Source organism: Nomascus leucogenys, chromosome 5 (genome assembly GCF_006542625.1).
Source record: "Nomascus leucogenys isolate Asia chromosome 5, Asia_NLE_v1, whole genome shotgun sequence".
In the NCBI taxonomy this organism is placed as follows: Eukaryota; Metazoa; Chordata; class Mammalia; order Primates; family Hylobatidae; genus Nomascus; species Nomascus leucogenys.
Window position 1 is genome coordinate 128,896,732 of NC_044385.1, and position 25,872 is coordinate 128,922,603.

At 35.2% G+C, this 25,872-nt stretch overlaps 1 protein-coding gene across 1 annotated transcript in view; it reads left to right on the forward strand.

Moving 5' to 3' along the window:
- The window catches only part of TPP2 (tripeptidyl peptidase 2), an 81,552-nt gene that overhangs the window by 43,638 nt on the left and 12,042 nt on the right, over nt 1-25,872 (forward strand). The window contains 10 exon segments of the mRNA XM_030812468.1: nt 1,927-2,081; nt 3,251-3,367; nt 3,602-3,702; nt 4,999-5,095; nt 5,915-6,052; nt 7,594-7,838; nt 8,093-8,171; nt 15,713-15,864; nt 22,289-22,385; nt 23,441-23,571. Coding sequence (XP_030668328.1) covers nt 1,927-2,081; nt 3,251-3,367; nt 3,602-3,702; nt 4,999-5,095; nt 5,915-6,052; nt 7,594-7,838; nt 8,093-8,171; nt 15,713-15,864; nt 22,289-22,385; nt 23,441-23,571 — 1,312 coding nt within the window.

Genomic DNA, 25,872 nt, shown 5'->3' on the forward strand with positions numbered 1-25,872 from the left:
GGAAGCAAATATGGGCAGTCAAGAAAATGTCACCCAATTTAAATTAGTAGCCAGCATTGTTGATACTTCTTGGATTTGTCCCCTCTGCTAAGCACTTTACAGAGATTATCTTGTCTAGTCCCATCAGAACCCTATAAGGTAGATAGGTATCATTAGTAAAAATGGCTTGTATTTTACTTAGGAGTGTGTTTTTTGCACTTGTATGAAAGTACAGATATATTTACATCTGAGACTTTATTGAAAATGAAATACTGAAAACACACATGTATGACCTGGTTTGGGAATAACTGGTTGCATTTGGTTCCCCATACCATCTTCTGGTCATCTATCTGTATGCTGTCCATCTGTTTGTCACCTGGTATCACAGGAAATACAAGACTTTTCTTGTTTTATGTAATTAGGTAAAGGCAAAATAATAGCAAAAGCTGAGAGCTAAAGCAGTGAATTGAACAGCGCCCAATATAGCCTGTTAATTTGCACACTGGGTTATAATGGAGCTATTGCAGCACTGAGAGGCTTCTGAGGATAATCAGGGGTTGTACTAGACTCATTCGTTAAGCATATTTTTCTGTACCATCTGTGTGCCAGGCCCTTTTCAGTAGGCTAAGGTGGTGAGCTACTTAGACAAGGACCCTGCTTCCAGAGGCCTTAAGAGCATCTAGTCCAAGATATTGCAGTTAAGAGAACTGGATTAGAGGGAGGCAGCACAGAGTGGCAGGAAGGCCACAGGTTTTGGAAATTGAGAAGTCTGGGTTTGGATCCACACTCTGCCATACACTAATGGTTACCTGGGGGCAGGTTTCTAAATTTTCTGAACTTCTGTTTCAGCTATAAATATAGTTGTTAGTCTGTTGTAAGGATTAGGGATTTTATAGTACTTGGTACATAGCTTGTCTTCATTGGGATTACGCTCACATTTGACAGTACTTCTAGGGGGTGGAGTCAGAGTTGCTGTGTTCAACATTTCTGGGGTACCATTTTCATAGGGCCCCTTGGAGTTGTAGAGCTCCAGGCTCTGGTAAAATGTGCACTGGTAAATTAAAAAATACAAATCTATGGTTGATTAATACTGAACTGGGTATTTTAGTGATAAATGGCACTGATTTATGATTGGTTTAGGTTGGTATTGAAAAGAATTTGTTTTTTTAAATAAAAATTATCAAATGATCTAGAATGCAAGTAGTTAAGAGCATTTAACAGTCTGTTTTATTTCAAATAATTAGAAATATTGTCATAACACTAGATTTTGTATTCTTAGCAACTGACTAGGTTCTGAGAGCTCTGTGCGCACTTGGTTTTGTGAGCCATGGGATTGCGCCTTGCTTCGGTTCCCTTGAATTAGCTTGGGTGTTCTTTAGAAAAGCTGCCAATCTGGCATTGTGGTGATCTTGGCTTACCTCCAGCGCTGGCTCAGAGTGAAGTTAAGCATGTGTAGTCCTGCCAGGCTTTGTGGAAGCACACAGTACACAAGTAGACCAAGAAGAGAGATTAGGAAAAGTTATCAATGAGGAATTGAGGCATGATAACAAATAGAGGTTTCCAAAAATATAACCTTCCTTACTTTATCTGGAATTGATTGGTTTTCAGCTAAAACAAGGAGGGATTTTAAAAGGTACCCGATTAATATAATTGTGTATGCATCTTTGGACAGCTTGCTGTTTCCAGGTGTTTGCAGTATCATGGTGGTGGTTCATTTTAATATGAGTTTCTTTCTTTGCCATAGAAAATCTTCTAGTCTTCTAACTTTATTAATATTTTGTTGATTCTTTGTTTTTATGGAAATATGCAGAATTGAGTATATCATTTTATTTTTGATCCCTATTATGTCCCTACATGGGAATTATTCCCTAAGTGGGCATTATTAAAGCCACTTTATGTCAATTTTAGGTCTTATAAGTTTAAAGCTTTGCTTCTTTCTTATTTTAGAAGTGACAGTGTGTTCGTGTTCTTCTGAGGTGTCAGCAAAGTTTGTTCTACATGCGGTCCAGCTTGTGAAGCAAAGAGCATATCGAAGCCATGAATTCTATAAGTTTTGTTCTCTTCCAGAGAAAGGAACACTGACTGAAGCTTTTCCTGTCCTAGTAAGTTTAATTACAGTTTATAATCCTGAAACAATTTATTTGCCTTTTTGGTATGGGCTAAGACTAAGTATTTGCATTTGATTTTATAGTTTGTATTTAGCACGTTGGGATTATATTTTTTTAATGCCAAAAAAAATGAAGTAGAAAGATAGAAAATCTAATTAGGGTACGTGAAATCAAGTTGGAGGTAATTATCGCTGTAATTCTTGAATAGTTTAGTCAAAGAAACATACTAGTCTGGTAGATTCTGGTGCGTCGTAGTTAGGACCCTGATTTAGATTGTTCTTTGTTGTACAATAGATTAATTTCTTTAAGACTTGTTTGCATGTCACTTAAGTTATTTTACTAATGCTGTGTTGTTAAGCTATGAGGCTAATTTGCATTATAGGAAAACTGCTATTACTTCATGTCTAAGTTATCTCAAATGATGGCAGCACTGCATTCTTATCTGTGGTGTTGGAAATGATGACTAGTCTTTCTTCCATAGAAGGTGAAAGTACTGATGTTCTTCCTTCAACTCACTCCTTTGTGTTTTCAGTTGGTTCTGGGATTTTCCCAGTATCTCTTGGTTTCTGGTTACTTTCATTTGTGTTCTTCCATGGATGAGTGTTGCTTCATCTTTTTAAACGTTTAAATCACTGATTACTAGAAAACTTACTTTAAAACTCAGTGCTAAGAGCAGGTTTTTTTTTTTTTTCCTTTATTTTTTAATAGGGAGAAAGATGTAAATGACCGTAATGTCATTTTGTTTTGGTTGCCAGGCAGCTGTGAGCCCAAACTCAATTGTGCCTATTGAGTATGCCTTACAAAGTTGAAGTATCTTTCTTGTGTCGTTATACTTGAGTATTTTTCTTTTGGTCCTAATTTTTTATTTCACTTTGAAATAATAAAATCACATTTGCTTTATTATATGTGCTTTCAGAAGCTGCCTAGGATCTTTTATGACAAGCAGCGTAGGGTTATGAGTCAATAACTATGTATATTTAAATACTTGCATCATATCTCTGCAAATGATTTGTCTAACTCAGCATAGCTGTTAAAATTTTTGAGTTTTCTTGCTACAAACAGGAAAAGTTTGAAAACATAGAATTGCTCTGAAACAGCTAGTATTTATATTCTGTAATTTGAGAAAAATAAGAAAGATATATTTTATTTACTTTTATTTGCAGGGTGGAAAAGCAATTGAATTTTGCATTGCTCGTTGGTGGGCAAGTCTCAGTGATGTCAACATTGATTATACCATTTCTTTCCATGGGATAGTGTGTACTGCTCCTCAGTTAAACATTGTAAGTTCCACAACATTTTCATGATTTTTAATGTCAGTTACTTGTGTTATTGGAGAGTAATTTCATTGGTTAGATTTAAACTTTAATGAGGGGAAATAACCTGTGGTTCTGAAGATTGCAGTAGGTTTGTGTGTGGGTACTTATAAACTATATTGGACACATTTATTTTAGGTACAAAATATTGCTTATTTTTAGTAAAGTTTGAGAAAGTAATTTGACAAATATCCTTTGTAGCATGCATCGGAAGGAATCAACCGTTTTGATGTTCAGTCCTCCTTGAAATACGAAGATCTGGCTCCCTGCATAACTTTGAAGAACTGGGTCCAAACACTACGGTATCATTCAATGTTTTAGGAACTACAAATATTGAGTATAGATTGGGGGGGATCTCTTACACTCTTCAAAAAGGGCCTTTTTTTTTTGTAATCCACCTGCATGCTAGAGGTGAGAATTTTATCCTTGCAGATCTCTGCAAGGCAGCCCCAGTATCAGCTTCTAGCTTCACTGTCCCACCTGACCAGCAAAGTCAAGGATGGTGGATGGCCGATCCCAGTCATGACTAGTTAGGATCGGTGGACATTAACCTTTTTATTTCTTGCTGTAAAATAGCAAGTTAACATTCTCTTTGATATTATTTTGTGAATCCTAATGCAATCATTTTTAGAAACTGCAATACTGTTAGAAACTGTTTATTGAATGGTAGAAACTTAAGTACTGTAACCTGCTGTTTGTGCCTCAGCAGTTCCCTTTACAAAAGCAGAACACCTTGACCTGTGTTCACACACTCACTGTGTTATAAAGATACCTGGTTTCTTTTGTTTAATCTGACCTTAACTCATCGGCATGAAGCCTAGTCTTAAGTACATTAAAATAACCAATTAGGGACAATAGTCAGTGACACGGTAATGTCTAAGATATACTGCTTCCTAGAATTATCAATAAAAATTAAAACATCCAGCTTTTGAAGATATATCCAACTTATCCTGATGTTTTCTTCCTAAATCTAAAAAATTGGAGCTAAATTTAGAGGAGTAGATTATGTTTCACTGACATTTTAAACTATATTTAAAACTTACTCTTCAGTGTCAGTTTTCTCCTTTATAAAATCTGTACATGAGCAGCTTCCTTCAGAGGACTACTAAAAATATGAAATACCATTCCCTCGGCCAGGAGGAGGGCTGAGTGTGGCCCCTGCCATCTGGTGAGCAGCAGGGGTCTGGGGAGGTCTGTGCTGCACACAACACAGTACTGTCAACAGTTTGCACAAGGGGTACAAATCAGAACCTGTCTTGCAACACTTTTAGTTGTCACCCTAGTGTTAGGATTTGGTTGTGTTAAGAGCTATTTGTTGACATTTGAAAATGTTTTTGCCATGAAAAGATTGCCTTTGTGATATTATTGCAAAATTTAAACTGTATGTATTGATATGATTCAATCAAATAGTTATGTAAGTTGGTGATTGAAATATTGTAGAGTATACTGAAAAGGATAGCTGTCAGGAAGGTTCATCTGCCACTTTTTGCAGTATGTTACAGATTTTGTTGCTTATGGTTTTATTCAATGTCTTATTTATTTATGTCTTATTCAATGAACTCTTGAATCAAACCAGTTATGTAGTTTCCTCATTACAGCCCAGTGAGTGCAAAAACAAAACCTTTAGGATCAAGAGATGTCTTGCCAAATAACCGTCAGCTTTATGAGATGGTCCTGACATATAACTTTCATCAGGTAAGTGTTTGCCTAGTCAAGTATACCCTTAGGATGAACTTTTGTGTTTTATTTATGATTCATAAAATCAAAAATGGAAAGACAGTGTATATGGTATATATAAAAAACAGAATCAAGTGATTAACGTTGGTTAATTTGGAATTACGCTTTAGGAAATTATAATTTGTAATTAAATGCCATTCAGTTGTAAAGTCACAAAATGTAATTGAGTGGTGACCTGGCTTTGAGCCTTAGTTCATAAAATCACTGATCACTGTCCATTGGTGCCATCCGACCCAGGGATGATTAGATGGCTCAGAAATACCATCTGCCTTCTGGTAATGGTGCTGGGCCTGCTTGCTTTCTGCGAAGAAGGCACTGGAACAGGGAAAGATCAGAGTAGCTCCCATGTGGAATGGGTGGTAAAAGTAATGGAGGCCAGTGTAAATGCTGGACCAAAGAATTGTTGTAAGATCAGTGAGATTTCAATGAAACTGTTATTGAAAAACACATCAATTTGGTTATAATGTTAGGGAAATGGATTGGTTTCAGTGAATTTTCAGATTTCAGTTTCATAAAGTAATTAGAGGTCCTGAAGTATGTATATATTGCTTTATTAATGAATACACATAGCCAGGTGTGTATTTTTAAAAGTTTGTAAAAAAGCTGTGACTTTTGTAAGTGCCAAAATACCGTGTGTTCTATATGTTCAAAATTTTTTACCAGAAGTATTTTTTATGTTTTTTAAATGAAAAAGTCTCATGTCAATAACAATATTAAAAATTTGTATCAGAAATTATATGCAGATCATGACAAGTAATCTTTTTTTTTTTTTAATAGCCCAAGAGTGGGGAAGTAACTCCAAGCTGCCCACTACTTTGTGAACTATTATATGAATCTGAATTTGACAGCCAACTGTGGATTATTTTTGACCAGAACAAAAGACAGATGGGTTCAGGTGATGCCTATCCACATCAGGTATAAAATTGATGGTGACTTTTAGAATTAACAGAAGCTGTTTCCTGAACTAACAAAATCCTGGTTTCTTGTTATGGTAATGTTCATACTTTAAAAAAAGCAAAAATTATAGCTTTGCGTTTAGTACTTTCGCAAACCATGAGAGCCTGTTGTTTGTTGTAGTCGGTGAAGAACAGATTGTGTCAACTCTTTCACCATGTAGTTGTGCTGAATTAGAGGAGGACAAGGGTGAACCTTGCCCACACTGGCCAGCATAACTTTTGGTGTGTAGTATTTCTCCTTCCTATACACTGATTCTACCTATCTGAAGGTAGAATGATCAAAGCATACATCAAAGATGTGTGAGCCTCTTGAAATGATCCTAAGTCTGAGGGGGCTAAAGAGAGCACTGCAGCAGTGGCCGCGTGTCTTCAGTTCATTTCTACTTTTAAATTTACTACCTCATTGGACAATCTGTAATGAGCACTTACTACATACCAGGCACTATGCTTTGTGCTGTTTTATTGCAGGGAAAAATCACATAATTTATAGACATATTATCCCTTGGATATTACTGCAAAGAAATGAGATATTTCCTGTAATATGTATAATTTTATGCTGACAAATGAAAATAATTTATGGAGATTTTTTTCAATTAGTTGTTAAAGGAATGGTATCCATTTTCCTCAAAGCAAGTAGCAGTCACATCTCATTACAGACTGGCCTACTGCAGTGCTATTACTTTGGTTACTTTTTAAATCTCAGAAAAAGTGGCTGACACAGGATACAGCATCTCTTCCTCTTGAACCTGTTAACTGCGTAATAGATTTGTATCCCTTGATCTCTGTTGGTTTCCTGTTTTTTTCCTGTCTGTAATAAAGGAGTGACATTTTGGTTGTAATTTGAAGATCAGCTGGGCATGGTGGCACATGCCTGTGATCCCATCTACTCAGGAAGCTGAGGTGGGAGGATCACTTGAGCCCTGGAGCTCTAGGCTATGGTGCATGTGATTGCACCAGTTAACAGCCACTGCACTTCAGCCTGGGCAACATAGTGAGTCCCCCTCTCTAAAAGTAAATAAGGATTACCAGCAGTCATAAGTTACACGTGTGTGTGTGTGCGTGTGTATATTTGTCCTAGATATTCTATGGTGCATCAATTTTGCTAATTTTTTTGGTAGTGTTTCTTACATGTCTCTGAGGGACCCATGAACTAGAAAATCATCGCTTTTGTCATTCTCAAGCAGACACTGAATTTTCTAAAAATGTGGGAGTATTCTGTCGTTCTGGAAAGAATGAGGGCTTTAAAGTCAGACCTGACTCCAGCTCTCTTATACTTTACGCTGTGTGATGTTAAGCAGGTCACTTGATGTCCCTGATCCTGTCTGCTCACCAGCGTACTAGGGACTTTATGTGTATATGAAAGTCTGGATAGTGCCTTGCACTGTACCTCACATATTATGAGCAAGTCTGTGAATGGTAACTTTCACTTTATCCTCTTTCAGTGATTTCCGTTGACTTGGTTAAACTTAACTTTTCCCAAATGTTGTTTTTCTTTTTTAGTATTCTTTGAAACTGGAGAAAGGAGATTATACAATTCGACTGCAGATTCGCCATGAGCAAATCAGTGATTTGGAACGCCTTAAAGACCTTCCATTTATTGTTTCTCATAGATTGTCTAATACCTTGAGCTTAGATATTCATGAAAATCATAGTTTTGCACTTCTAGGGAAGAAGAAATCAAACAATTTGACATTACCACCCAAATATAACCAGCCATTCTTTGTTACTTCCTTACCTGACGATAAGTAAGTGATAACATTGCTTATACTTACTGCACATCTTATACACTGTAGTCCTTTTAATGTCAGTTTATGACATCTAGGCTAAATTTAGAGTATGTAGTCATTTATTTTTTTGGCTGAAGTTATTTCTTCCTTTGATTTTTGAAGTCTTAGCTATGGGAATAAATTCACTGTGGAATTGTTTTCATGTTTTTCCCCTTACTTGTCTTTGTGAAACTCTTTTGTTGCTTTTTTTCTCTTTGAATTCTCTTGTTTAGAATACCTAAAGGAGCAGGACCTGGATGCTATCTTGCAGGATCCTTAACATTGTCAAAGACTGAACTAGGAAAGAAAGCTGTAAGTACTAGTTTTTTAAACACTGAAATTACCTATTAAAAAATTTCCATTTCTTTAAAGATAACAGTTAATTCCACATTTCAGAATGGATAAAAGAGAAGATAATCTTGGGAAAAAAATTTTAATCCTTTTTTCCCAGGTTACTAGTGAAGGTCAGTTAATATTTAGTTGTCTTTTAAAATGTATCCTACTTTTGAAATATTTAGGCTTCTTTTTCACAAGCCTACAGTACTCAGGCCCTGAACCTGTCTTACCTCCTATGGCTAATACACTTGAACTTCCTGTGAAACATGTAAATACACACCAAACTTGGCTTAAATAAATGTGATGTTTAAGATTAGAACATGTTATAGAAATTTAACCAATAAGATTGGTTGTCCATATAAGATTATGGACATAGGAATAAATCAGATTATCTTGGGGTGCTTTTAAAAAGTAGTCAGAACAATTATTACTCTAAAACATGTTTCTTCACACTTCTACAGACCTTTCTTGTTGGAATTTCACATGGTTAAGTAGGAAAATATGAGATATTTCTTTTGGTATTGCCTTTTAATTTCAAAATGATGCTTTTTGTTAGAAATATGTTTCTGGTTGTTGTAGTTTAGAGATAAATGTTACAGTTTTACAAGTACCTACCTGTTTTTGTTTTTTCCTTCTGTGTTTTCATTACAAATTTACTATGAGAATGGTATTTATATAGATCTATCACCTTTTGTCATAATCATCATTTTAGCTCAATGCCGGTAAAAGTTGTCATTCTTAACAGTTTTGCATTTATCTTTACTATTACTTCTTACAGAGCTAAGTAAGCCTACTACATAAATGCTGTTATCAAAATGAGTAGTTCTCATACATCTTAAGAATTACATATATTTTTTGCCACTATTGAACCAAAGGCCATTTATTTACTGTCATTGAAGCATAATTGGGGAAATTTGTGCTTAGAAAAAGTTGCCTACCCTGACATTTCTTGGGTCTCATTTCAGTTTGTACTGTTTATACATACGTACTTTAGTATAATTTGAAGTAAATCAATAGTTAATGATTTGCAATTAATACATGCACTGATTTAAGAAACCCTGGTAGTTTTTTTTGTAGATTTCATTTCAGAGGAAGCATAGCTGCTTCAACTATTGGGCGTCAGCTATGAATTTTCATTCAGATGAGAGGTGACACTTTGAAAAGTCCGCTTACTTGTGAAGAATATAACAGAAAAGCATTATTAGTAAAAGTGGGCTTTTAGCAATTCAGAAATAGTTACTACTTCCCAGTTACATTGTTTTAGGAGACAGTTGTGAAATTAAATTATAAATATGTGATGTTAACTGTGGTAGCTATTTATCAAGGGAGACTTTCCTGGGAGAAAGCAGTAACTTAAAGCTGTTGAGTTCGTTATAACTTCCATCACATTGTTTATGTAATCTTTTCTCAGTGGTTTAGCATTTCTTGTTTTTTGGTAGTTGGGAAGGTAACTTTTACTTCACTTTGACTTTCACAGTAACTTTGTTGCCTTTTATAAGAATGCATAGGCTGTGGGGTTGTTGTGGTGCCCTTTAATCAGACTAGACCATCAACTAAATTTACTATTTTAAGAAACGCTTTCGTTAAGTAATGGATTTTGATCTACTAAATTTTTCAGTAAGAAGTTGACATGTACTCTTAGTAATAACATATTTGAGTACTTTTTCTTATGTAAGAAATGAAAGTGGCAATGTTGCTTTCTTTAAAAGCATGCCATCTTAATCACAGACCTGAGCCTTCTAAATGGTGTGACACAGGTGGAACATAAACTGAAAGACAATTAGACAGAGGTTCTGTCTCCATCCTGTGTAGATTATGCATGTTTTCTTACAGAATGTCGTTCTAACTCCCAGGGGCAGTCTGCAGCAAAACGACAAGGAAAATTTAAAAAGGTACTGATTGTCAGTTCTTAAAAAAGATGTCTTAAAGCCTTATTTGCATATTAAACTTTTTTCTGTCACTATTATAAACCTTTTTTTTAATAAGTCTCCCTTAGTTTCCTTTCTTTGCATTCTGAAGTATAGTGCTCTTAGCTGTACTTAGAAGCATTGTTGACATACTGCTTTTCTAAAGGTTTTTTTTTTTCCCCACCATAAATTCCTGGAAGACTCATTTTCTCTGTGTGTACAAAAATTTTAATGCTATTCATTTCTTGCTACAGATATGACAACAAGTAACAATATTTGAAATTTTTCATATTTACAATTTTATAGAGAGATGGATGTAATTTTTTTTTTTTAGCCATAATAAGCTAAAGCACTTAATTATTTTTAAAGTCTAAAAGCACTTTTAAATTGGGTGATTTGATTAATAAAATGTTGCAGCTTTTTAAAGTGAACTTTATTTCCTGCTCTTGTATCCATTCTGGTTCTGAAAGAAGAGAAACAATAAAGAGCAATGGATGCAGCAGGAACAGAAATAAGGACTGTTCACTGACAATTACAGCTTACGCTAAGAACACAGATTTTAAGCCCATCTCTACTAAGTGGTCTGATCAGCCTCTCTGCAGCATATTAAGCAATCTTTGATTTACTGCTGGGGCCAGATTTAACTCAGAAAAGAAAATTTCTGCTATAAATATGTTTTAGGGCCGGGCGCAGTGACTCATGCCTGTAATCCCGGCACTTTGGGAGGGCAAATTGGGCAGATCCCTTGAGCTCAGGGGTTTGAAACCAGCCTGGGCAGCATGGTGAAACCCTGTCTCTACAAAAAAATGCAAAAATTAGCCAGGCGTGGTGGCACACTTATAGTCCCAGCTACTCTATTGGAGGCTGAGGGGGAAAGATCACTTGAGCCTGGGAGGCGGAGGCTGCAGTGAGCTGAGATCACACCACTGTACTCTAGTCTCAAAACAAAACATACATACATACATTCATACATATGTGTGTGTGTGTGTATATATATATACATATGAAAGGAACCGCATATTTAATAAGCTTTCTGGTGAAGACCTGCTACGTCATTCAACATTTTCATGATTTCTTTTTAAACAGAAAGAATTACAGTGGGAAAATCAGTAATGTCCTAATGTATAAATAAAAGATAACTTTATACTTCTTAATTAGTAGTGATATGGAACTGGGGAATCACCATTCTGTAACAGCTTAAATTCCTTTATTAAAATGTCTTCTGAAATGTCCATATTATCACATAATAGTAAATAATTTGTCCAAACAAAATACAGATACTAGGAATCATCTTTCTGGTGAAAGATCTAAAGATCAGTATTTCTCAGCTGGGTGTCTTGACCGTTTGGGGGCCATGTAATGGGATAAAAACAGCATTTTTTAAAAAATAGGAAATGTCAGTTCATCAGACTCATAAAATTATAATTTCATTTTATGTATTAATGTGTATATCTTTGGGACGTTGTGAAAATAGTTTGCAAGTTACTGCTTTAGAGAACAAGGAAAAGGTATTCTAGGAATCTATTAAAAATAGAAGGCACTTCTCACGAAGGCCATAGCCAATTATTTTTCTTCTTATTTTTGTTGACCTTTTGCCAGTTTGGGTAGATGTCGTTTGAATTAGGTTGTATAGTACATTGAATGAATAGGAAGGCATTTACTCGGTGATTAGTAAAGCTTCATTTGAAGAACTTGGCAGCTAGAGTTATCTCTGCTCATTCCTTTCTGTCTTCAGTGCAAGTACACAATAAAGCTCTTATTTTAGAAATAATTAGTATTAAAGTTTTATAGCCACATTACAAAGAAAAAAATACATGTATAATTTCCAATTGATGAAGATAAATAGCATTTTGTATATAATTCTTAATAGATTTTTTTCCTCTGGGTTTCAGTGACTTGATTTGAAAAGGTATGTCACCCTTTTTAAAATTCCTCGTAAAATGCAATAATATATTTTTTGTTTGTTTGTTTTTTTTAAGAGACAGTTTCACTCTACACTCCAGGCTAGAGTACAGTGGCATGATCGTAGCTCACTGTTGCCTCCAGCTCCTGGGCTCAAGTGGTCCTCCCACCTCAGCCTCCCTAAAGTGGCTGGGACTACAGGCGTGTGCCACTATGCCTGGCTAATTTTTACTTTTTATAGAGAGAGGTCTTACTGTGTATGTTGCCCAAGGTGGTCTAAAACTCCTGGCCTTGGACGATCCTCCTGGCTCAGCCTCCTAAAGTGCTGAAATTACAGACATGAGCCACTGCACCCAGCCTGAATATTGTCACTTTTAACAGATCATAAATAGCACTCAAATATGATATAAATCTTTAAAATAGTTTATGTGAAGCTTTTAAAATTTTGAGTATTCATTTACTAACAATTTCAAGAACTGAAGAAATTGCTATTTTGAACCACAATTTAACTTATAGCGCGTTGTGTTGCCCAAAGAGTAGTTACTGGTTTGGCAGGTGAGTTTGACTTTCTAAATAACACTGTTCGGTTTGAACACTGTTGAAATATTTCGTGAATAGCTGGAATGCCTTTTTTCTAAACTTAACATTAAATATATACTGTAGAGAAATTTTCATAGCATTTCTGCTCTGAAGATTCTTCTTGACTGTCTTTTTAAACCATAATCAAGATTTCTCAAGATTAAAGTTACAAAATTATTTCTATTAAATTGATACTATGTTAACTCCTTGAGAATTGTCATAAAAATATTAATATTTATTGGTACAAAGAAGGAATTATTGTGATACAGCAAGTGAAAATAGCGCCATTTTTCTTTTGATTAGAAATTAAGACTACCAGGTTTATAATTTTTACTAATAAAAAATTCCCTGTCCTGAAACGTCTTGTAGGATTACACTAACATTTATAATTGTTAATTTGATATATTTAATACATAAAATGCTGATTACAAAACCTTGATTTTTGTTTCCCTAAGATAATTCATCATAAACTTTACTTGTCTCTTTTTTTGCTTTTAATGATAGTTTGAGGTTGCTAGGATATCTTTTTTCCCACCTTTGATAGGTCTTTGTTAGAATTAATTGTAAATCCTAAATTAATTTTAAAGATTGCTCATTTTAAATTCAATTCTCTTTTCTCTCTTCTGTACTAAAACAATAGCAAATACCTCTGAGTCTGAGGAGGAAGTGCCTCACAACACACAGGCTGCCTGCCTAAGAGCAGCATACCTCTCTCCCTGGTATGGTGAGGAGGTGTGGGAAGCTCAGGGAGAAAGACTGCAGACTGCTCATTCTAGCACACTGGGTGGCAGAGAAGCTTAATTCCATGGAGAATGGAGCTATATTAACAGAAAGTAAATATTGGAGGCCACTTAGCCCCTTTAATTCCTAGATGTGTTGTCTTTGCTGTACTGATGACACTGATGCAGTCTGTTTCCATAAGAACTTGGTGGTAGAAGATCAGCTCAGATTTTGCACTTACCTTGGCTTTGCTCGGGGCAGTGCCTGCCCAGAGAGAGTGAACCTCAAGAAGGAGAGGAGCAGGACAGGCAGCTGGGTCCTGAAAGAGCTTGCCTAAGCAGTAGACCTGTTTCCTTTTCCCAGTCTCATGTTTCACATAAGGCCTTTGTTTACAGATTCTGGCCCCCTGACCTCAGAGGGAGAATGACAGCCAATGGCTACAAATGGATTTATATGGTTATCTGACATCAAAGTGGTTTTCTGTGCTTTAAATGAGTCAGTATGGAGATAGGAGTTATTATTTTGTTTTGGAATACTATTAGAACTACAACCATAGTTCCTGTTGTTTACTGTTACATCATTTTATACCCCGAAATTGTGTTTGTGAAAATTTTTAAAATGGGAATATTTGTGTAGTATATGCTCCTAAAAATCCTATTTGCGGGAGGTGAGGACTTGCAGTATTATTTTTTTTACTCAACCAGAGTAAAGCTTTTTCAGTGAATGTCTTTTTGGTAACATTTGTTTCAATTTTACAAACTTTGTTAATTAAAATGAATATAGTATTTTAATTTAGCACCATTTTAAATACAAACCTGAAGATAGAATTTGAGGAACTGACTTAATAAATAATGGCTTAATTAAGGACACCCAGTTACTGTGCCGAAAACAAATCTAGCAGGTATAGCATGTGATTTCATTTCCCAAATAATGCTTTACCTTTCACAAGTCAAGACTTATCTGTGAATAAAATAAATACAGTTACTCTCCATTTCTCTGCTTCTGTCTTCAAAGCAAAACTTCTCAAAAGAACCACAGACATCTTGACTTCCATTCTCTTTTCATCTCTGTCTTCTCCAGCCTGGACTGCTCCACTGTCCCCTGACACTATTCTTGTCCAGGGGGTCAGCAGGCTCTGTGCTGCCAGGTTTTCAGTTCCTTCCTTCTTCATCGTACACTGCCTCTCAGCTAAATGGGCAGTTTGATCGTTTTCTCTTTCTTCTTGGTGGTTTTTCCTCAAGGCTTCCGTGATCCCAGGTGCTTTTTGCTTTCCCTTTCTCACTCACAGAGCTGCTTTTTCCATTCCCCATCCCTAACTGACCTTATTCATCCACATATTTTTCAACATTGTCAGCAAACACATTGGTTCTACCTTTAAAGAAGATCTCAAATCTATTCATTTTCTTCCATTTCTGCGACCTGTTTTTAGTTTAAGGCAGTGTAGGGTTTCCTAGGTTTGTTTCCTAACTTGTTGTTTTCTTGCCTCCACCTTTATCCTCTATAATCTATTTTCCAAATAGAATACAAACCAAAATTTTAATCCATACAGGAACCAGAGTCATTAAACAAAAAGCAGAAATCTTTAATCATGTCACTGTCTTTTGTAAAACTCTTCTGGTATGCTTCTTAGTGCACTTAGAATACTATTTATAGTATTTTTTCTTTTCTTTTTTAAACCATATTCTGTCAAGCGCACTTAAGTTGGCTGCTGCCTGCTTTCTCAGAAGATACAGCTGTGCTTGCTTTCTACCCAGCTCAGGTCTTTACACGTGCTCATCTTCTCCTTGTTCATTTACAGTCGTTTGCGTAAGATATTACCTCTTCAGAGTGGCTTTCCACTCTGCTAACCACTTTGTGTCCATCGGCTCTCCCTCGTTACCTGACAGTCACTCTATCCTTTTCTGTTTTGTTTTCTTCTTATCAGATGTCAGCATCTGGTCTGTTCTTTACCTATTCTAGCATTACCTGGCACATCGCGGGGACTCAGTAAGTCCTGTTGGTTGAATGAAGGCATAAATGTCCCCTTAAATTTACTTAGAGGATCTTTTCTTAGTTTGAACTTATTTCATCCCCTTCTCAGGTTTAAAATGTGAAAGGTCAGTGTACTTTTGTCATCTGTCTGCCAAATAAAGCCAAGAATACCAAATATACTCAAATGGAGAAAAGTGTGTTCTCATCTCTTTTATTTTGAAGGAGATATTTGAAGTATCAGTACTCAGTATCAGTTTGTGAGAAAATTACTGTGACCAGAGATCGGGATTTTTGGTGTATTGTGACCCTTAGAATCTAGAACACAGTGTAGTACAACTCAGGTGCAGCCCATGTTACATGACATGTAGCTATTGGAGATGATTTTGATGTATGTAAAATTAAGCATATTAATCTAAGAATCTCTCTCTACATTCGTAGGATGTAATCCCTGTTCATTACTACTTAATACCTCCACCAACAAAGACTAAGAATGGCAGCAAAGATAAGGAAAAAGATTCAGAAAAAGAGAAAGATTTAAAAGAAGAGTTTACTGAAGCATTACGAGATCTTAAAATTCAGTGGATGACAAAGTAGGTTTTCAAATGTATTTTAATTCTTTAAATGTTTGGTTCTGTTTTCCCAACTATAACAATATTATGTATATATACATAGACCGCATTTAAAAATATTAACAGCAGATGGTAGGATTATAGGTGCTTTTAAATTTCCCTCTTTTTATATAAATGTGTAATTTATTTAAATTATAAATTTATAATTTTGTGATTAAATGTTTTAATTTTTATTTTAATCACTCTAATTTGTTCTTGGAAGATAATTTTATTGGAAAGTATAAAAAAGAAAAATCACTTTTGCCCACAATTCATGAATAGTCATTGTCCTCATATAATTATTTTTTTCCTCTGTGTTTGTACATGTAGCAATGTGAATAAAATTAGTTTCCATTTTTCATTTACTTTTTTATTATGATTTAACAGCCCTATAAAATACTATTTTTAATGTCTGTGTTGTATATGGTTCTATGGATGCAACATAATCTATTTAAACGTTTTATTTTGCATATATATGTTTATAGCTTTTCTTCATGATGATGTGATAAACATTTTTATACATAAAGGTGATTTTTTTTAATTTCCATAATATTGCATCTTAAAAGTAAAAATCGTCTTGCTATGTTTTGCCAAATTGTTTTCTGAGATGATTATAATAATTTACACTCCATCTAGCCGTGTATGTGTGCTACCACACAATGCAAAAACCAGCCATTACTGCTGTCTTAAATTACATCTCTAGTTATTATTAAAGGAGAGCTTTTTAGATGTTATCATTCGTTATTAGTATAGCTTCTGAAAGTTGAGCATATTCTTCACCTTTTTTTCTATTCAGACATTAGGTGTTTCTGGTTGATTAAAACTTTTTACATAAAAGATATTAATGCTTTTCTGTACTTGCCACAGATTCTACTCTAGTGTGCTCTTTGACTTTGGGCTTGCTTTTTACTTGAAATTTATTCTATGTAGTCAAGTCAGTTGCTTTTTCCATCTGTTATGCAGTATTTCTTTTACTGCTGATATTCTATGGGAATCCTCTGTAGCTGATTATGTATGCATCCTTGCAGTTACTTGGTTTTAGAGGGAATAGAAGTCATCACGATGTGAAAATATTTCCCAGAGATTGAACCATTGTAATGTCAGTTCACTTGCAAATATACCTTTCCCACTTAAAACTAAATTGTATCTCCACTGGAAGTCAAAGTCTTCAGGTCTGTCTCTGCCTGATTTTAGAATGTCATAAACAGTTGACAATACAATATAAATTCTTCAAAAGTGAAATTGCAGAGATTGTCTTCTGGCATGACAGCCTGAGGAGACCCATGATGCTGGTCCCCAGTAAAACTAGTGAAAATTACTTAAAAACAAAACAAAACAATTTTTTAAAGCCTCTGGAAATGATCCAAAGGACATACAGCAAATGAAGAAACATCTATTCAAAAATACCTACAAGAATTGGGTAAGAAAAGCAAGAGTCTGTGATATTTGAACCAAGACCACTGCCTCCCTTTCCTCTCCCAGTTCAGTGAGCCAGAAATTTTACTTCAGATCTTGCCTTCAAGAGCTCCAGCTCCTGGCAGAGGGACGGCTTTCCTCCTTGGAGGAGCAGGATGTCATCATTTCTCATCCTGACCCACTGCCAGTTGCAGTGGCTCAGTTCCAGCTGAGTGCTGTCAAGATGTGGGGGCTCTCTTGTAAAGTACTATTGGGAACACTGGGGCCCCGATGCCCAGGAGGCTGTGGTTCCATACCACACGAGGCAAGCTGAGAAGACCACAGGAGAGTGCTAAGCTCCTTAAGTGGGGGTGTCACTCAAAGAAAAACATGTCATTCTTCCACTCCCTGTTCCAGAGCTTGGGCTTAGTGATTTTGCCAGTGGGGCCTAAGGAGTTCATAAAACTGATAGCTCCTAATTTCTTCCTGAAGGAATTGACTTCACTTGCAACAGAAGATGGAGAAGTCCATGTGCCTAAGGGCTCTCTCAAAAACAGTGGAGAAAAAAGGAATGAAAAAAAATGAACAGAGCAGAGCCTCAGAGAAATGTGGGACACCATTAGTGCACCAAAATCAATGGAACAGGAGTACCAGGAGAACAGAGAGAAAGCAAAAATATATTCAGTGAAATAATGGCTGGAAACACCCCATATTTATTGAAAGACATTAACCTACATATCCAGGGAACTCAATGAACTCAAAGTAAATGCAAAGAAATCCACAAATAGACATAGCATGTTAAAAATACTGAAAGTCAAAGATAAGGAGAAGACCTTGAAAGGAGCAAGACAAAAACTCCTCATCACTTACAAGGAAATGCTAGTAAGGTTAACAACTGACTTCTGAGCAGAAACAGTAGAGGCGAGAAAGCAGTGGGGTAGTATATTCAGAGTGCTCAAAAATCTCAACCAATAATCCTATATCCAGCAAAGCTATCCTTTAAAAATGAAAATGAAATAAAAAATTCCCAGGTAAACAAAAACAGAGAATTTGTTGCTAGCAAACCCACCTTATAAGAAGTACTAAAAGAAGTTCTTCAACCTGAAAGCAGGTGATCTCTGGCAGTAATTTGAATCCACATTGATGAGAGTGGGGAAAGAAACACTGGTAAAGTTAATTATTATGGAATTATAAAAGACAGCATAAAGTTCTCATTTTTTTCCTGTTAACTAATTTAAAAAGCAGTTCTATAAATATTGTGTATATATTAGGCCTATGTAACATTTATATTCTGTAATATATATTTGCTAATAGCACAAAGGAGCAAAACTGTATTGGGCTAAAGAAATGACTGCAGACAGTAAAGTAATTATTATAACAATTAATTGGTGTATTACAGTAATAGATACAACAGATAGAATAATACTACAGAAGGAAGGAGGGGGAATAGAACTATAAAGGGATAACATTTCTATATCTCACTGAAATTAAGCTAGGAAAAATCTGAAGCTGATTCTTATAAGTTAAGATGTATATGGTAAGCCTTAGAGCAACCACTAAAAAAAAACTAAAAATGAACTTGAAAAAAATCATTAAATAAATTTAAATGTTCATTTAAAAATATTTACTTAATACAAAAGAAAGCTGTAAAGGAGGAACAGTGGAACAAAAAAAGACAGCATACATCAAAAACAAAAAATAAAATTGAAGACCTAAGTCCAAATATATCAATAATTTAAAGTTAACAGGAAATTAAAAGAATCCCATTTACAGTAACATTGAAAAAAATAAAATGTGTAGGAACATGTTTAACAAAAGAGATGTAAGAATTATACGTCAAAACTACAAAACAATTGTTGAAAGAAATTTAAAAGACCTGAGTAAATGGAAAAGGTGTTCCTTGTCTGTGGACTAGAAGACTTAATATCATTACACTATTCTTCATATTGATCGAATGATTCAGTTGAATCCCCATCAGAATCCTTTTATAGAAATTAACTAGCTGATTCTAAAAGTCATATGTGATTGCCTGAGACTCAGAATAGCCAGACAGTCTTGAAGATGAAGAACAAAGTTGGGCTCACACTTCCTGATTCCAAGACTTAAATAGAAAGCAACAGTAAACAAGACAGTGTTATACTGGCACAAGGGTAAGACATATATAGATCAATGGAATAGAATTAAGAGTCCAGAAATAAAACCATGTGGCTATGGTCAGCTAATTTTTATTTTTGGCAAGGGTGCTGATGCAAAGACCATTTAATGAGGAAAGGATAGTATTTACAGCAAAGGGTGCTGGGACTGGATAGCCATATGGAAAAAGAATGAAGCTGGACCCTTGCCTCATATCATATATACAAGTTAACTCAAAATGTATCAAAGAGCTGAAACTGTAAAACTCCTCAATGAGGACATAGTGGTAAACTTTCATGACCTTACATTTGGCAAAAGATTTTTAAAGATACCAAAAGCATAAGTAACTTAAGAAAAAAAATAGATAATTTGGACTTAATCAAGATTAAAAGCTTTTGTGCTTTTAGCATAGCATCAAGAAAGTGAAAAGAACGGCCTATTTGCAAGTTATACATTCTTAAGGAGTTTGTATGCAGAATATATAAAGAACGCTACCCTTTTATTTTGAGACAGGGTCTCTCTCACTCTGTCACCCGGGCTGGACTGCAGTGGCACGATCATAGCTCACTGCAGCCTTGAACCCCTGGGCTCAAGGGATCTTCCCACTTCAGCCTCCCAAGTAGCTAGGACTACAAGTGCACGCCACCACACCCAGCTAATTTTTTTAAGGGATGGGATCTCACTATGTTGCCCAGGCTAGTCTGGAACCCCTGGCCTCAAGTAATCCTCCTGCTTCAGCTTCCCATAGTGTTGGGATTACAGGCATGGCCACCTCCACACCCAGCCCCCAGAATATATAAATAATTCCTACAATTTCATAATACAAAGGCAGATGGCCCAATTTTTTAAATGGGTGAAGAATCTGAGTAGATATTTCTATAAAGATAAACAAATGACCAGTAAGTGCATGAAAAAATGCTCAAAATCATTAGTCTTCAGGGAAATGCACATGAAAATCGCAATGAAATACAACTTCACACTTACTAGGATGGCTAGAATCATGAAGTCAGATGATGAATTTTGGCAAGTATGTGGACAAAGCAGAATCCTCAGACATTGATGGTAAGAATACAAAAATGATGCAGACTTTTTGGAAAACAATCTGACTGCTCTTCAAATGATTAAACTTAGTTTCCATATGGCCCAGCAGTTCCACTCCCAGGTATATACCCAAGAAAAATAAAAACCTATATTCACACAAAAACATGTTCATGACAGTTTATAGCAGCATTATTCATAATGGCCAAAAGGTGGAATGTCCATCAACTGATGAATGAACAAACAAAATGTGGTGTATCCATACAGGAGATTCCTCTTCAGCCATGAATAGGATTAATACATGCTCCAACATGAATGCACCTTGAAAATAGTATGTTAAGTGGTAGTAGCCAGTCACAAAAAGACCATGTATTATATGATTCTATTCATATTAAATGTCCAGAATGAGGAAATCTATAGAGACAGAAAGTAGATTAGTGGTTGCTTAGCGCTGGGGAGGCTGGGGAGATCTGATAGCAAAAGGGTATGGCGATTTCATTTTGTATTGATGAAAAATGTTTTAAAGTTGACTGTTGTGATAGTTACATATGTCTGTTACTATGCTAGAAACCATTGAAATTCACACTTAAAATGGGAAAATTGTATGGAGAAAAAATTGAAAAGGTTGTTTACCTAATAGGTGTTTTAGAAGAAGATAGCAAAAAATTATTAGCATTCCCTAGCAAAACTTAAAAAACCTTAGAACGTTTTTTGGAAAAAAAAAATTTATAATTAAGGTGCAGTGGTTTTAAAATGTAAAATGAAAGTGTTGGTTTTGCCCTTGGATAATTGTTAGGGAAAAGAGAAAAACAGGACTTAATTTTTTTTGTACTAAGAATTAGTGTAAATTTTGTTGTCTACAAGTTAAATTTATTTTCATAGAAAGTCAGTTATAGTATCAAAATCGTGGTCAACCTTATTTTTATACTACTGTGCAGTTTTGTTAATATATTAAGTGACTTTAATGTAAGTTACCCACTTCTGGTGCTAGTTTGTATGTTAATTTGTTTTTATCCTGATACATATAATCAGGTAGAATTGGGAATTTTATTCAGCCTCCACATCAGGGAACATAGAATAACTCTATTCATTCAAGACTTTAGAATTTTCAGAAAAGTTTAAATGTTTATTTTTTCTAGAATTTTCAGAAAAGTTTAATAGATCTGAGACATATTTAAATATTTTAATCTTTCTGGCTATTTGTGAATGTGCTTTTCTTCCTTTTAAATAAATATAATAGCTGGTATGTAAGAAAGCTATTGATGCATATTTTTATTTGGGTATCTTATTGAACTCTTAATTGAAATAATTTTCAGTTTGATTTATTTATTTATTTATTTTTTGTTTTTGTTTTTTTTTGAGATGGAGTCTCCCTCTGTCACCAGGCTGGAGTGCAGTGGCTCCATCTCGGCTCACTGCAACCTCCGCCTCCCAGGTTCAAGCGATTCTCCTGCCTCAGCCTCCCGAGTAGCTAGGACTACAGGCATGTGCCACCACCCCCAGCTAATTTTTGTATTTTTAGTACAGACAGGGTTTCACCATGTTGGCCAGGATGGTCTTGATCTCTTGACCTTGTGATCCGCCCACCTTGGCCTCCCAAAGTGCTGGGATTACAGGCGTGAGCCACCGTGCCCAGCCCAGTTTGATTTATTTTTGTTTTCTAATTAACCATTTATACTACCTGCCAGTAATGATAATCCTTGTCAGTGACTATACTTGTATTTCAAATTAATGTCTTATTTTATTGGCTTAAACTTCCAAACAATGTTAAATAATAGAGAAGACAGAAATACTTTTTAAAAGAAAAAAGTAAATATTTCTCTCCTTCTTACGTACATAGGCTGGATTCTAGTGACATTTATAACGAATTGAAAGAAACATATCCTAATTATCTTCCTCTGTACGTTGCACGACTTCATCAATTGGATGCTGAAAAGGTTAGACGTGTTCATTCTAATATATCTTATTTTGTTTGTAATTATATAAGGTTTGTGTTTTGAGGAAAAGTGCATTATCTTTCTCTTCTGTTCTTGCTAACTAAAACATGTTTTCTCAAATTGAATGTTGTACTAAGCTGTTTTCATGAAGGTTATTATAAGACCTAGCCGCTACTGTGAGTTTAGTTTAGGATTCTTGCTCATGCTTGGTCAATGAGATTAGTAATAGAGAAGATACCCTAACGATTGCTTTCATGACCTTAACCTAAAGGGCAAGGGGCAGAACGTAGTAATCCTGGCCAGATGGAAATCTGAACACCTTCACTGAAAGAATTCCTACTTTGCATGAACTTTGTTAATGATTCTCATTTGTGAGAGTTGGCCATAGTTCTAGTCTGTCATGACATGGACCAGCTCTCATTATTCATCAAAGCAGTGGGAAAGTGCTGTCCTAATCAGTTAAAAATTTACATCAAGGGTTTAGAGTGAACCAGAGGGTGTTTAAAGGAGATTTCTTAAAAGACTAACAAGAGAGAAGCAAATTGTTGGGAACATCATGGTAATCACAGTTAGACTGTTGATTATAATGTTTACTCTCATCTTTGTGTTTTTCATGATGGATCAGAAAGAACTGGTTTCATCAGCTAGAGCTTTCTTTTTTTTTCCTGTGTTCAGATAGCGTGCAACTAGAGTAATGACAATAGCCAATCACATTTCTAGAATCTTAAGCAATACAGAAAAGGAGTTACCTTTGTTAAAAAAAAAAAAACTTTAAATTTTTATGAAGTTTATATTTTGCTTACTCTCACCATTGTACTCCAGCAGGGAATGTAAATAAGGTATTTTTATTATACATCTGAGCTCAAGTTTTATAGAGATACCAGCGATTAGAAAAATCACAGTAGGAGATAGCATGGAGCCCCTGGGCTACAAGTCAATTACATAGTTTACTCACACTGCAGTTGTAGCTCTCACGGTTGAGATAGCAGAAGTGAAATTGCTTTCGTATACTGATTGATATACCTATTTTTTATTATTTCTTTTTTCCTCTCCAGGAACGAATGAAAAGACTTAATGAAATTGTTGACGCGGCAAATGCTGTTATTTCTCATATAGATCAAACAGCCCTAGCAGTTTATATTGCAATGAAGACTGATCCCAGGCCTGATGCAGCTACTATAAAAAAGTACCTAACCAGTAAATAATCTTTCTTGCATCTCATTTCCTAGTTAACTTGTTTAAAAAGTAGGGACTAGTATTATAGAGGATATTGCTTTTCTGATGTTTGTTATATCCTTATAATGGGAATTACCACTATTTGGATACTCCCTCCTTAGAAATTTTAAAATAATTTTGTCCAGTCTTTTTAAGACTAAGCCCAAGAAAAGTAGTTTGCCTTCTCTACCGTTAAGTGCTGTCAAGGTAGAGGGATTTGAATATCTGTGATCAAGCAGTCCAACCACTTGAGGGTTTATGTGAATTGGACCATATCAGGAAGACAAAAATTAACACTCTATAAAATAATTTTTAAAATGTTTATTGTCCAATAACATGAAAAATCTAATATTTGGTTTGTAACAATTACATGAAAAACCTAATATGTGGTTTGTAGTGAAATAAATGATAATAAAATTAGGTTAAAACTATCTAGCAACTTTAATGAAACTGGTTTTATAGTATTACTTAGGGAGAATAGAAGGAGATAATTTATAGTTTTGCCTTTATAAAACCTAATGCTGTGTGTAAATAGAGAAGCTTCCCTGGGTTTATGAGTGGTTGGTATGGTTCCTTCCATGCAAGAGTGTGATTTCCATATGTTGGGGTAATTAATGGTCCAGTGACTCCGAACCAAGCTGCCATTTGGTCACTTTCACCCTTCCATGAACTCTTAAACCATCACCTCATGGTAGCTCTCCCAGTGTCAGTTACTTGTTTATCACTTTTGTTTATTTTTGACTTACGGGATCATTAACTAGGTAGAAATACCCTGATTCTTTTGTGGTTATTATAACTAATAAACCAAAACTATTCAGGCTACCTGAAAATACTAAATTTTCCTTAAAATTTTTCTCAGTTTCAGTCAGTATTTTTTTCTACATAAAATACTTGGATTCCAAACTGCTAGAATTCTTTCCATTATATCATTTATATTGATGCTATAGGATCTTATGAATCTTACAAGCAATAATTTTCAAGTGGGATAGAATGTATTTAAAATTGGTTCTTTGGCCACTATTATTACCTTTTCATACTTTTCAAAAGAATTGTCTCAAAACATTGCCATTTTGTTGTTGTTGTTGTTAATAATAATAAAAAATACAGCCACCATTTATTAAGTGCCAATTATGTATAAGGGACTATTGAGGGCATTTTAAATACATTGTTGTATTTAAATTTAGTCTTCCAAACAACACGGAAGGCAGGGGCCTTTGTATCCCCCTTTTAAGGAAGAGAAAGCTGAAGTTCAGAGAGTTTAGATGACTTAGCCCAGGTGCCACTGCTAGGAAGTTGGAAAGCGCATAGTCAAATCAGGATCTGCCTCCACAGCCAATGCCCTTTCTTTTCTCTGTATATTCTTACTCCCTTCTTGAGAAGGTTAACAGAACTCATTATTATCTCACAGAAAAAGGAGCATCGTCTGCCTCCCACCCATCCTCATTGTGTTCCTTTCTGTCTCAGGGTGATCAATCTTATTACAAGAGGAGGCTGGCCTTGGTCACTTTAAAACTGTCTTCCCGCAGATCACCAGTGATAACCAGTTGCTAAAATGAATGGCCCATTTTGAGTCTTCTTTGAGCTCTCTGCAGCCCCCGACATTAACTATCCCATACACTTTCTAGCTTTTGTTATTTTTTACATTTTGTGAAAATAATATGATTTTCTCAAACTCGGGGGTTACATGAAATAACACATATGGTTTTCTCAGTTTTACCATCCACAGAGGAAACTCAATCTCAGATTACAGTGAGCCATAAACTAATACAATATTAGTTTTGTTTTCTTACTGGTCTTTTTTTTATCACTGTTTTTAATCTCTTTTTTTTTTTTTTAGTTTCTAGTCTTTGGAGATTACTAGACTCTGACTATCATGGCTATTGGAAATAAGCTGGGATAAAACTAGAAAGAAGCCATAAAACTTTGTAAAAATGCTAAGAGTGGAGCTGCTTTAAGTTTTTGGCAACACTGGGTCAACTTGTTTATCCTTGTAATTAAATAATTTCTATTTCTCTCCAGGCCTTTGCTTTGGCCTGATTGAAATAGACTCCGACCAGGTTGTGTTTGGACAGAAGACAATATTCAGAGTTGAAATATTATACAAAATGCTATCAGGAAATACTTAACATTTCTTACAGGTGTCATCTATGGGCAAGTAGCAGCCAACTTAAGCATTAATTTATCATTTCCATGCAAAATTGCTTTCTCTTAAATCACTAACATCAAAAATTATAAAATACCATTTTCTAGTCTTAAAAATGATATTAACTTT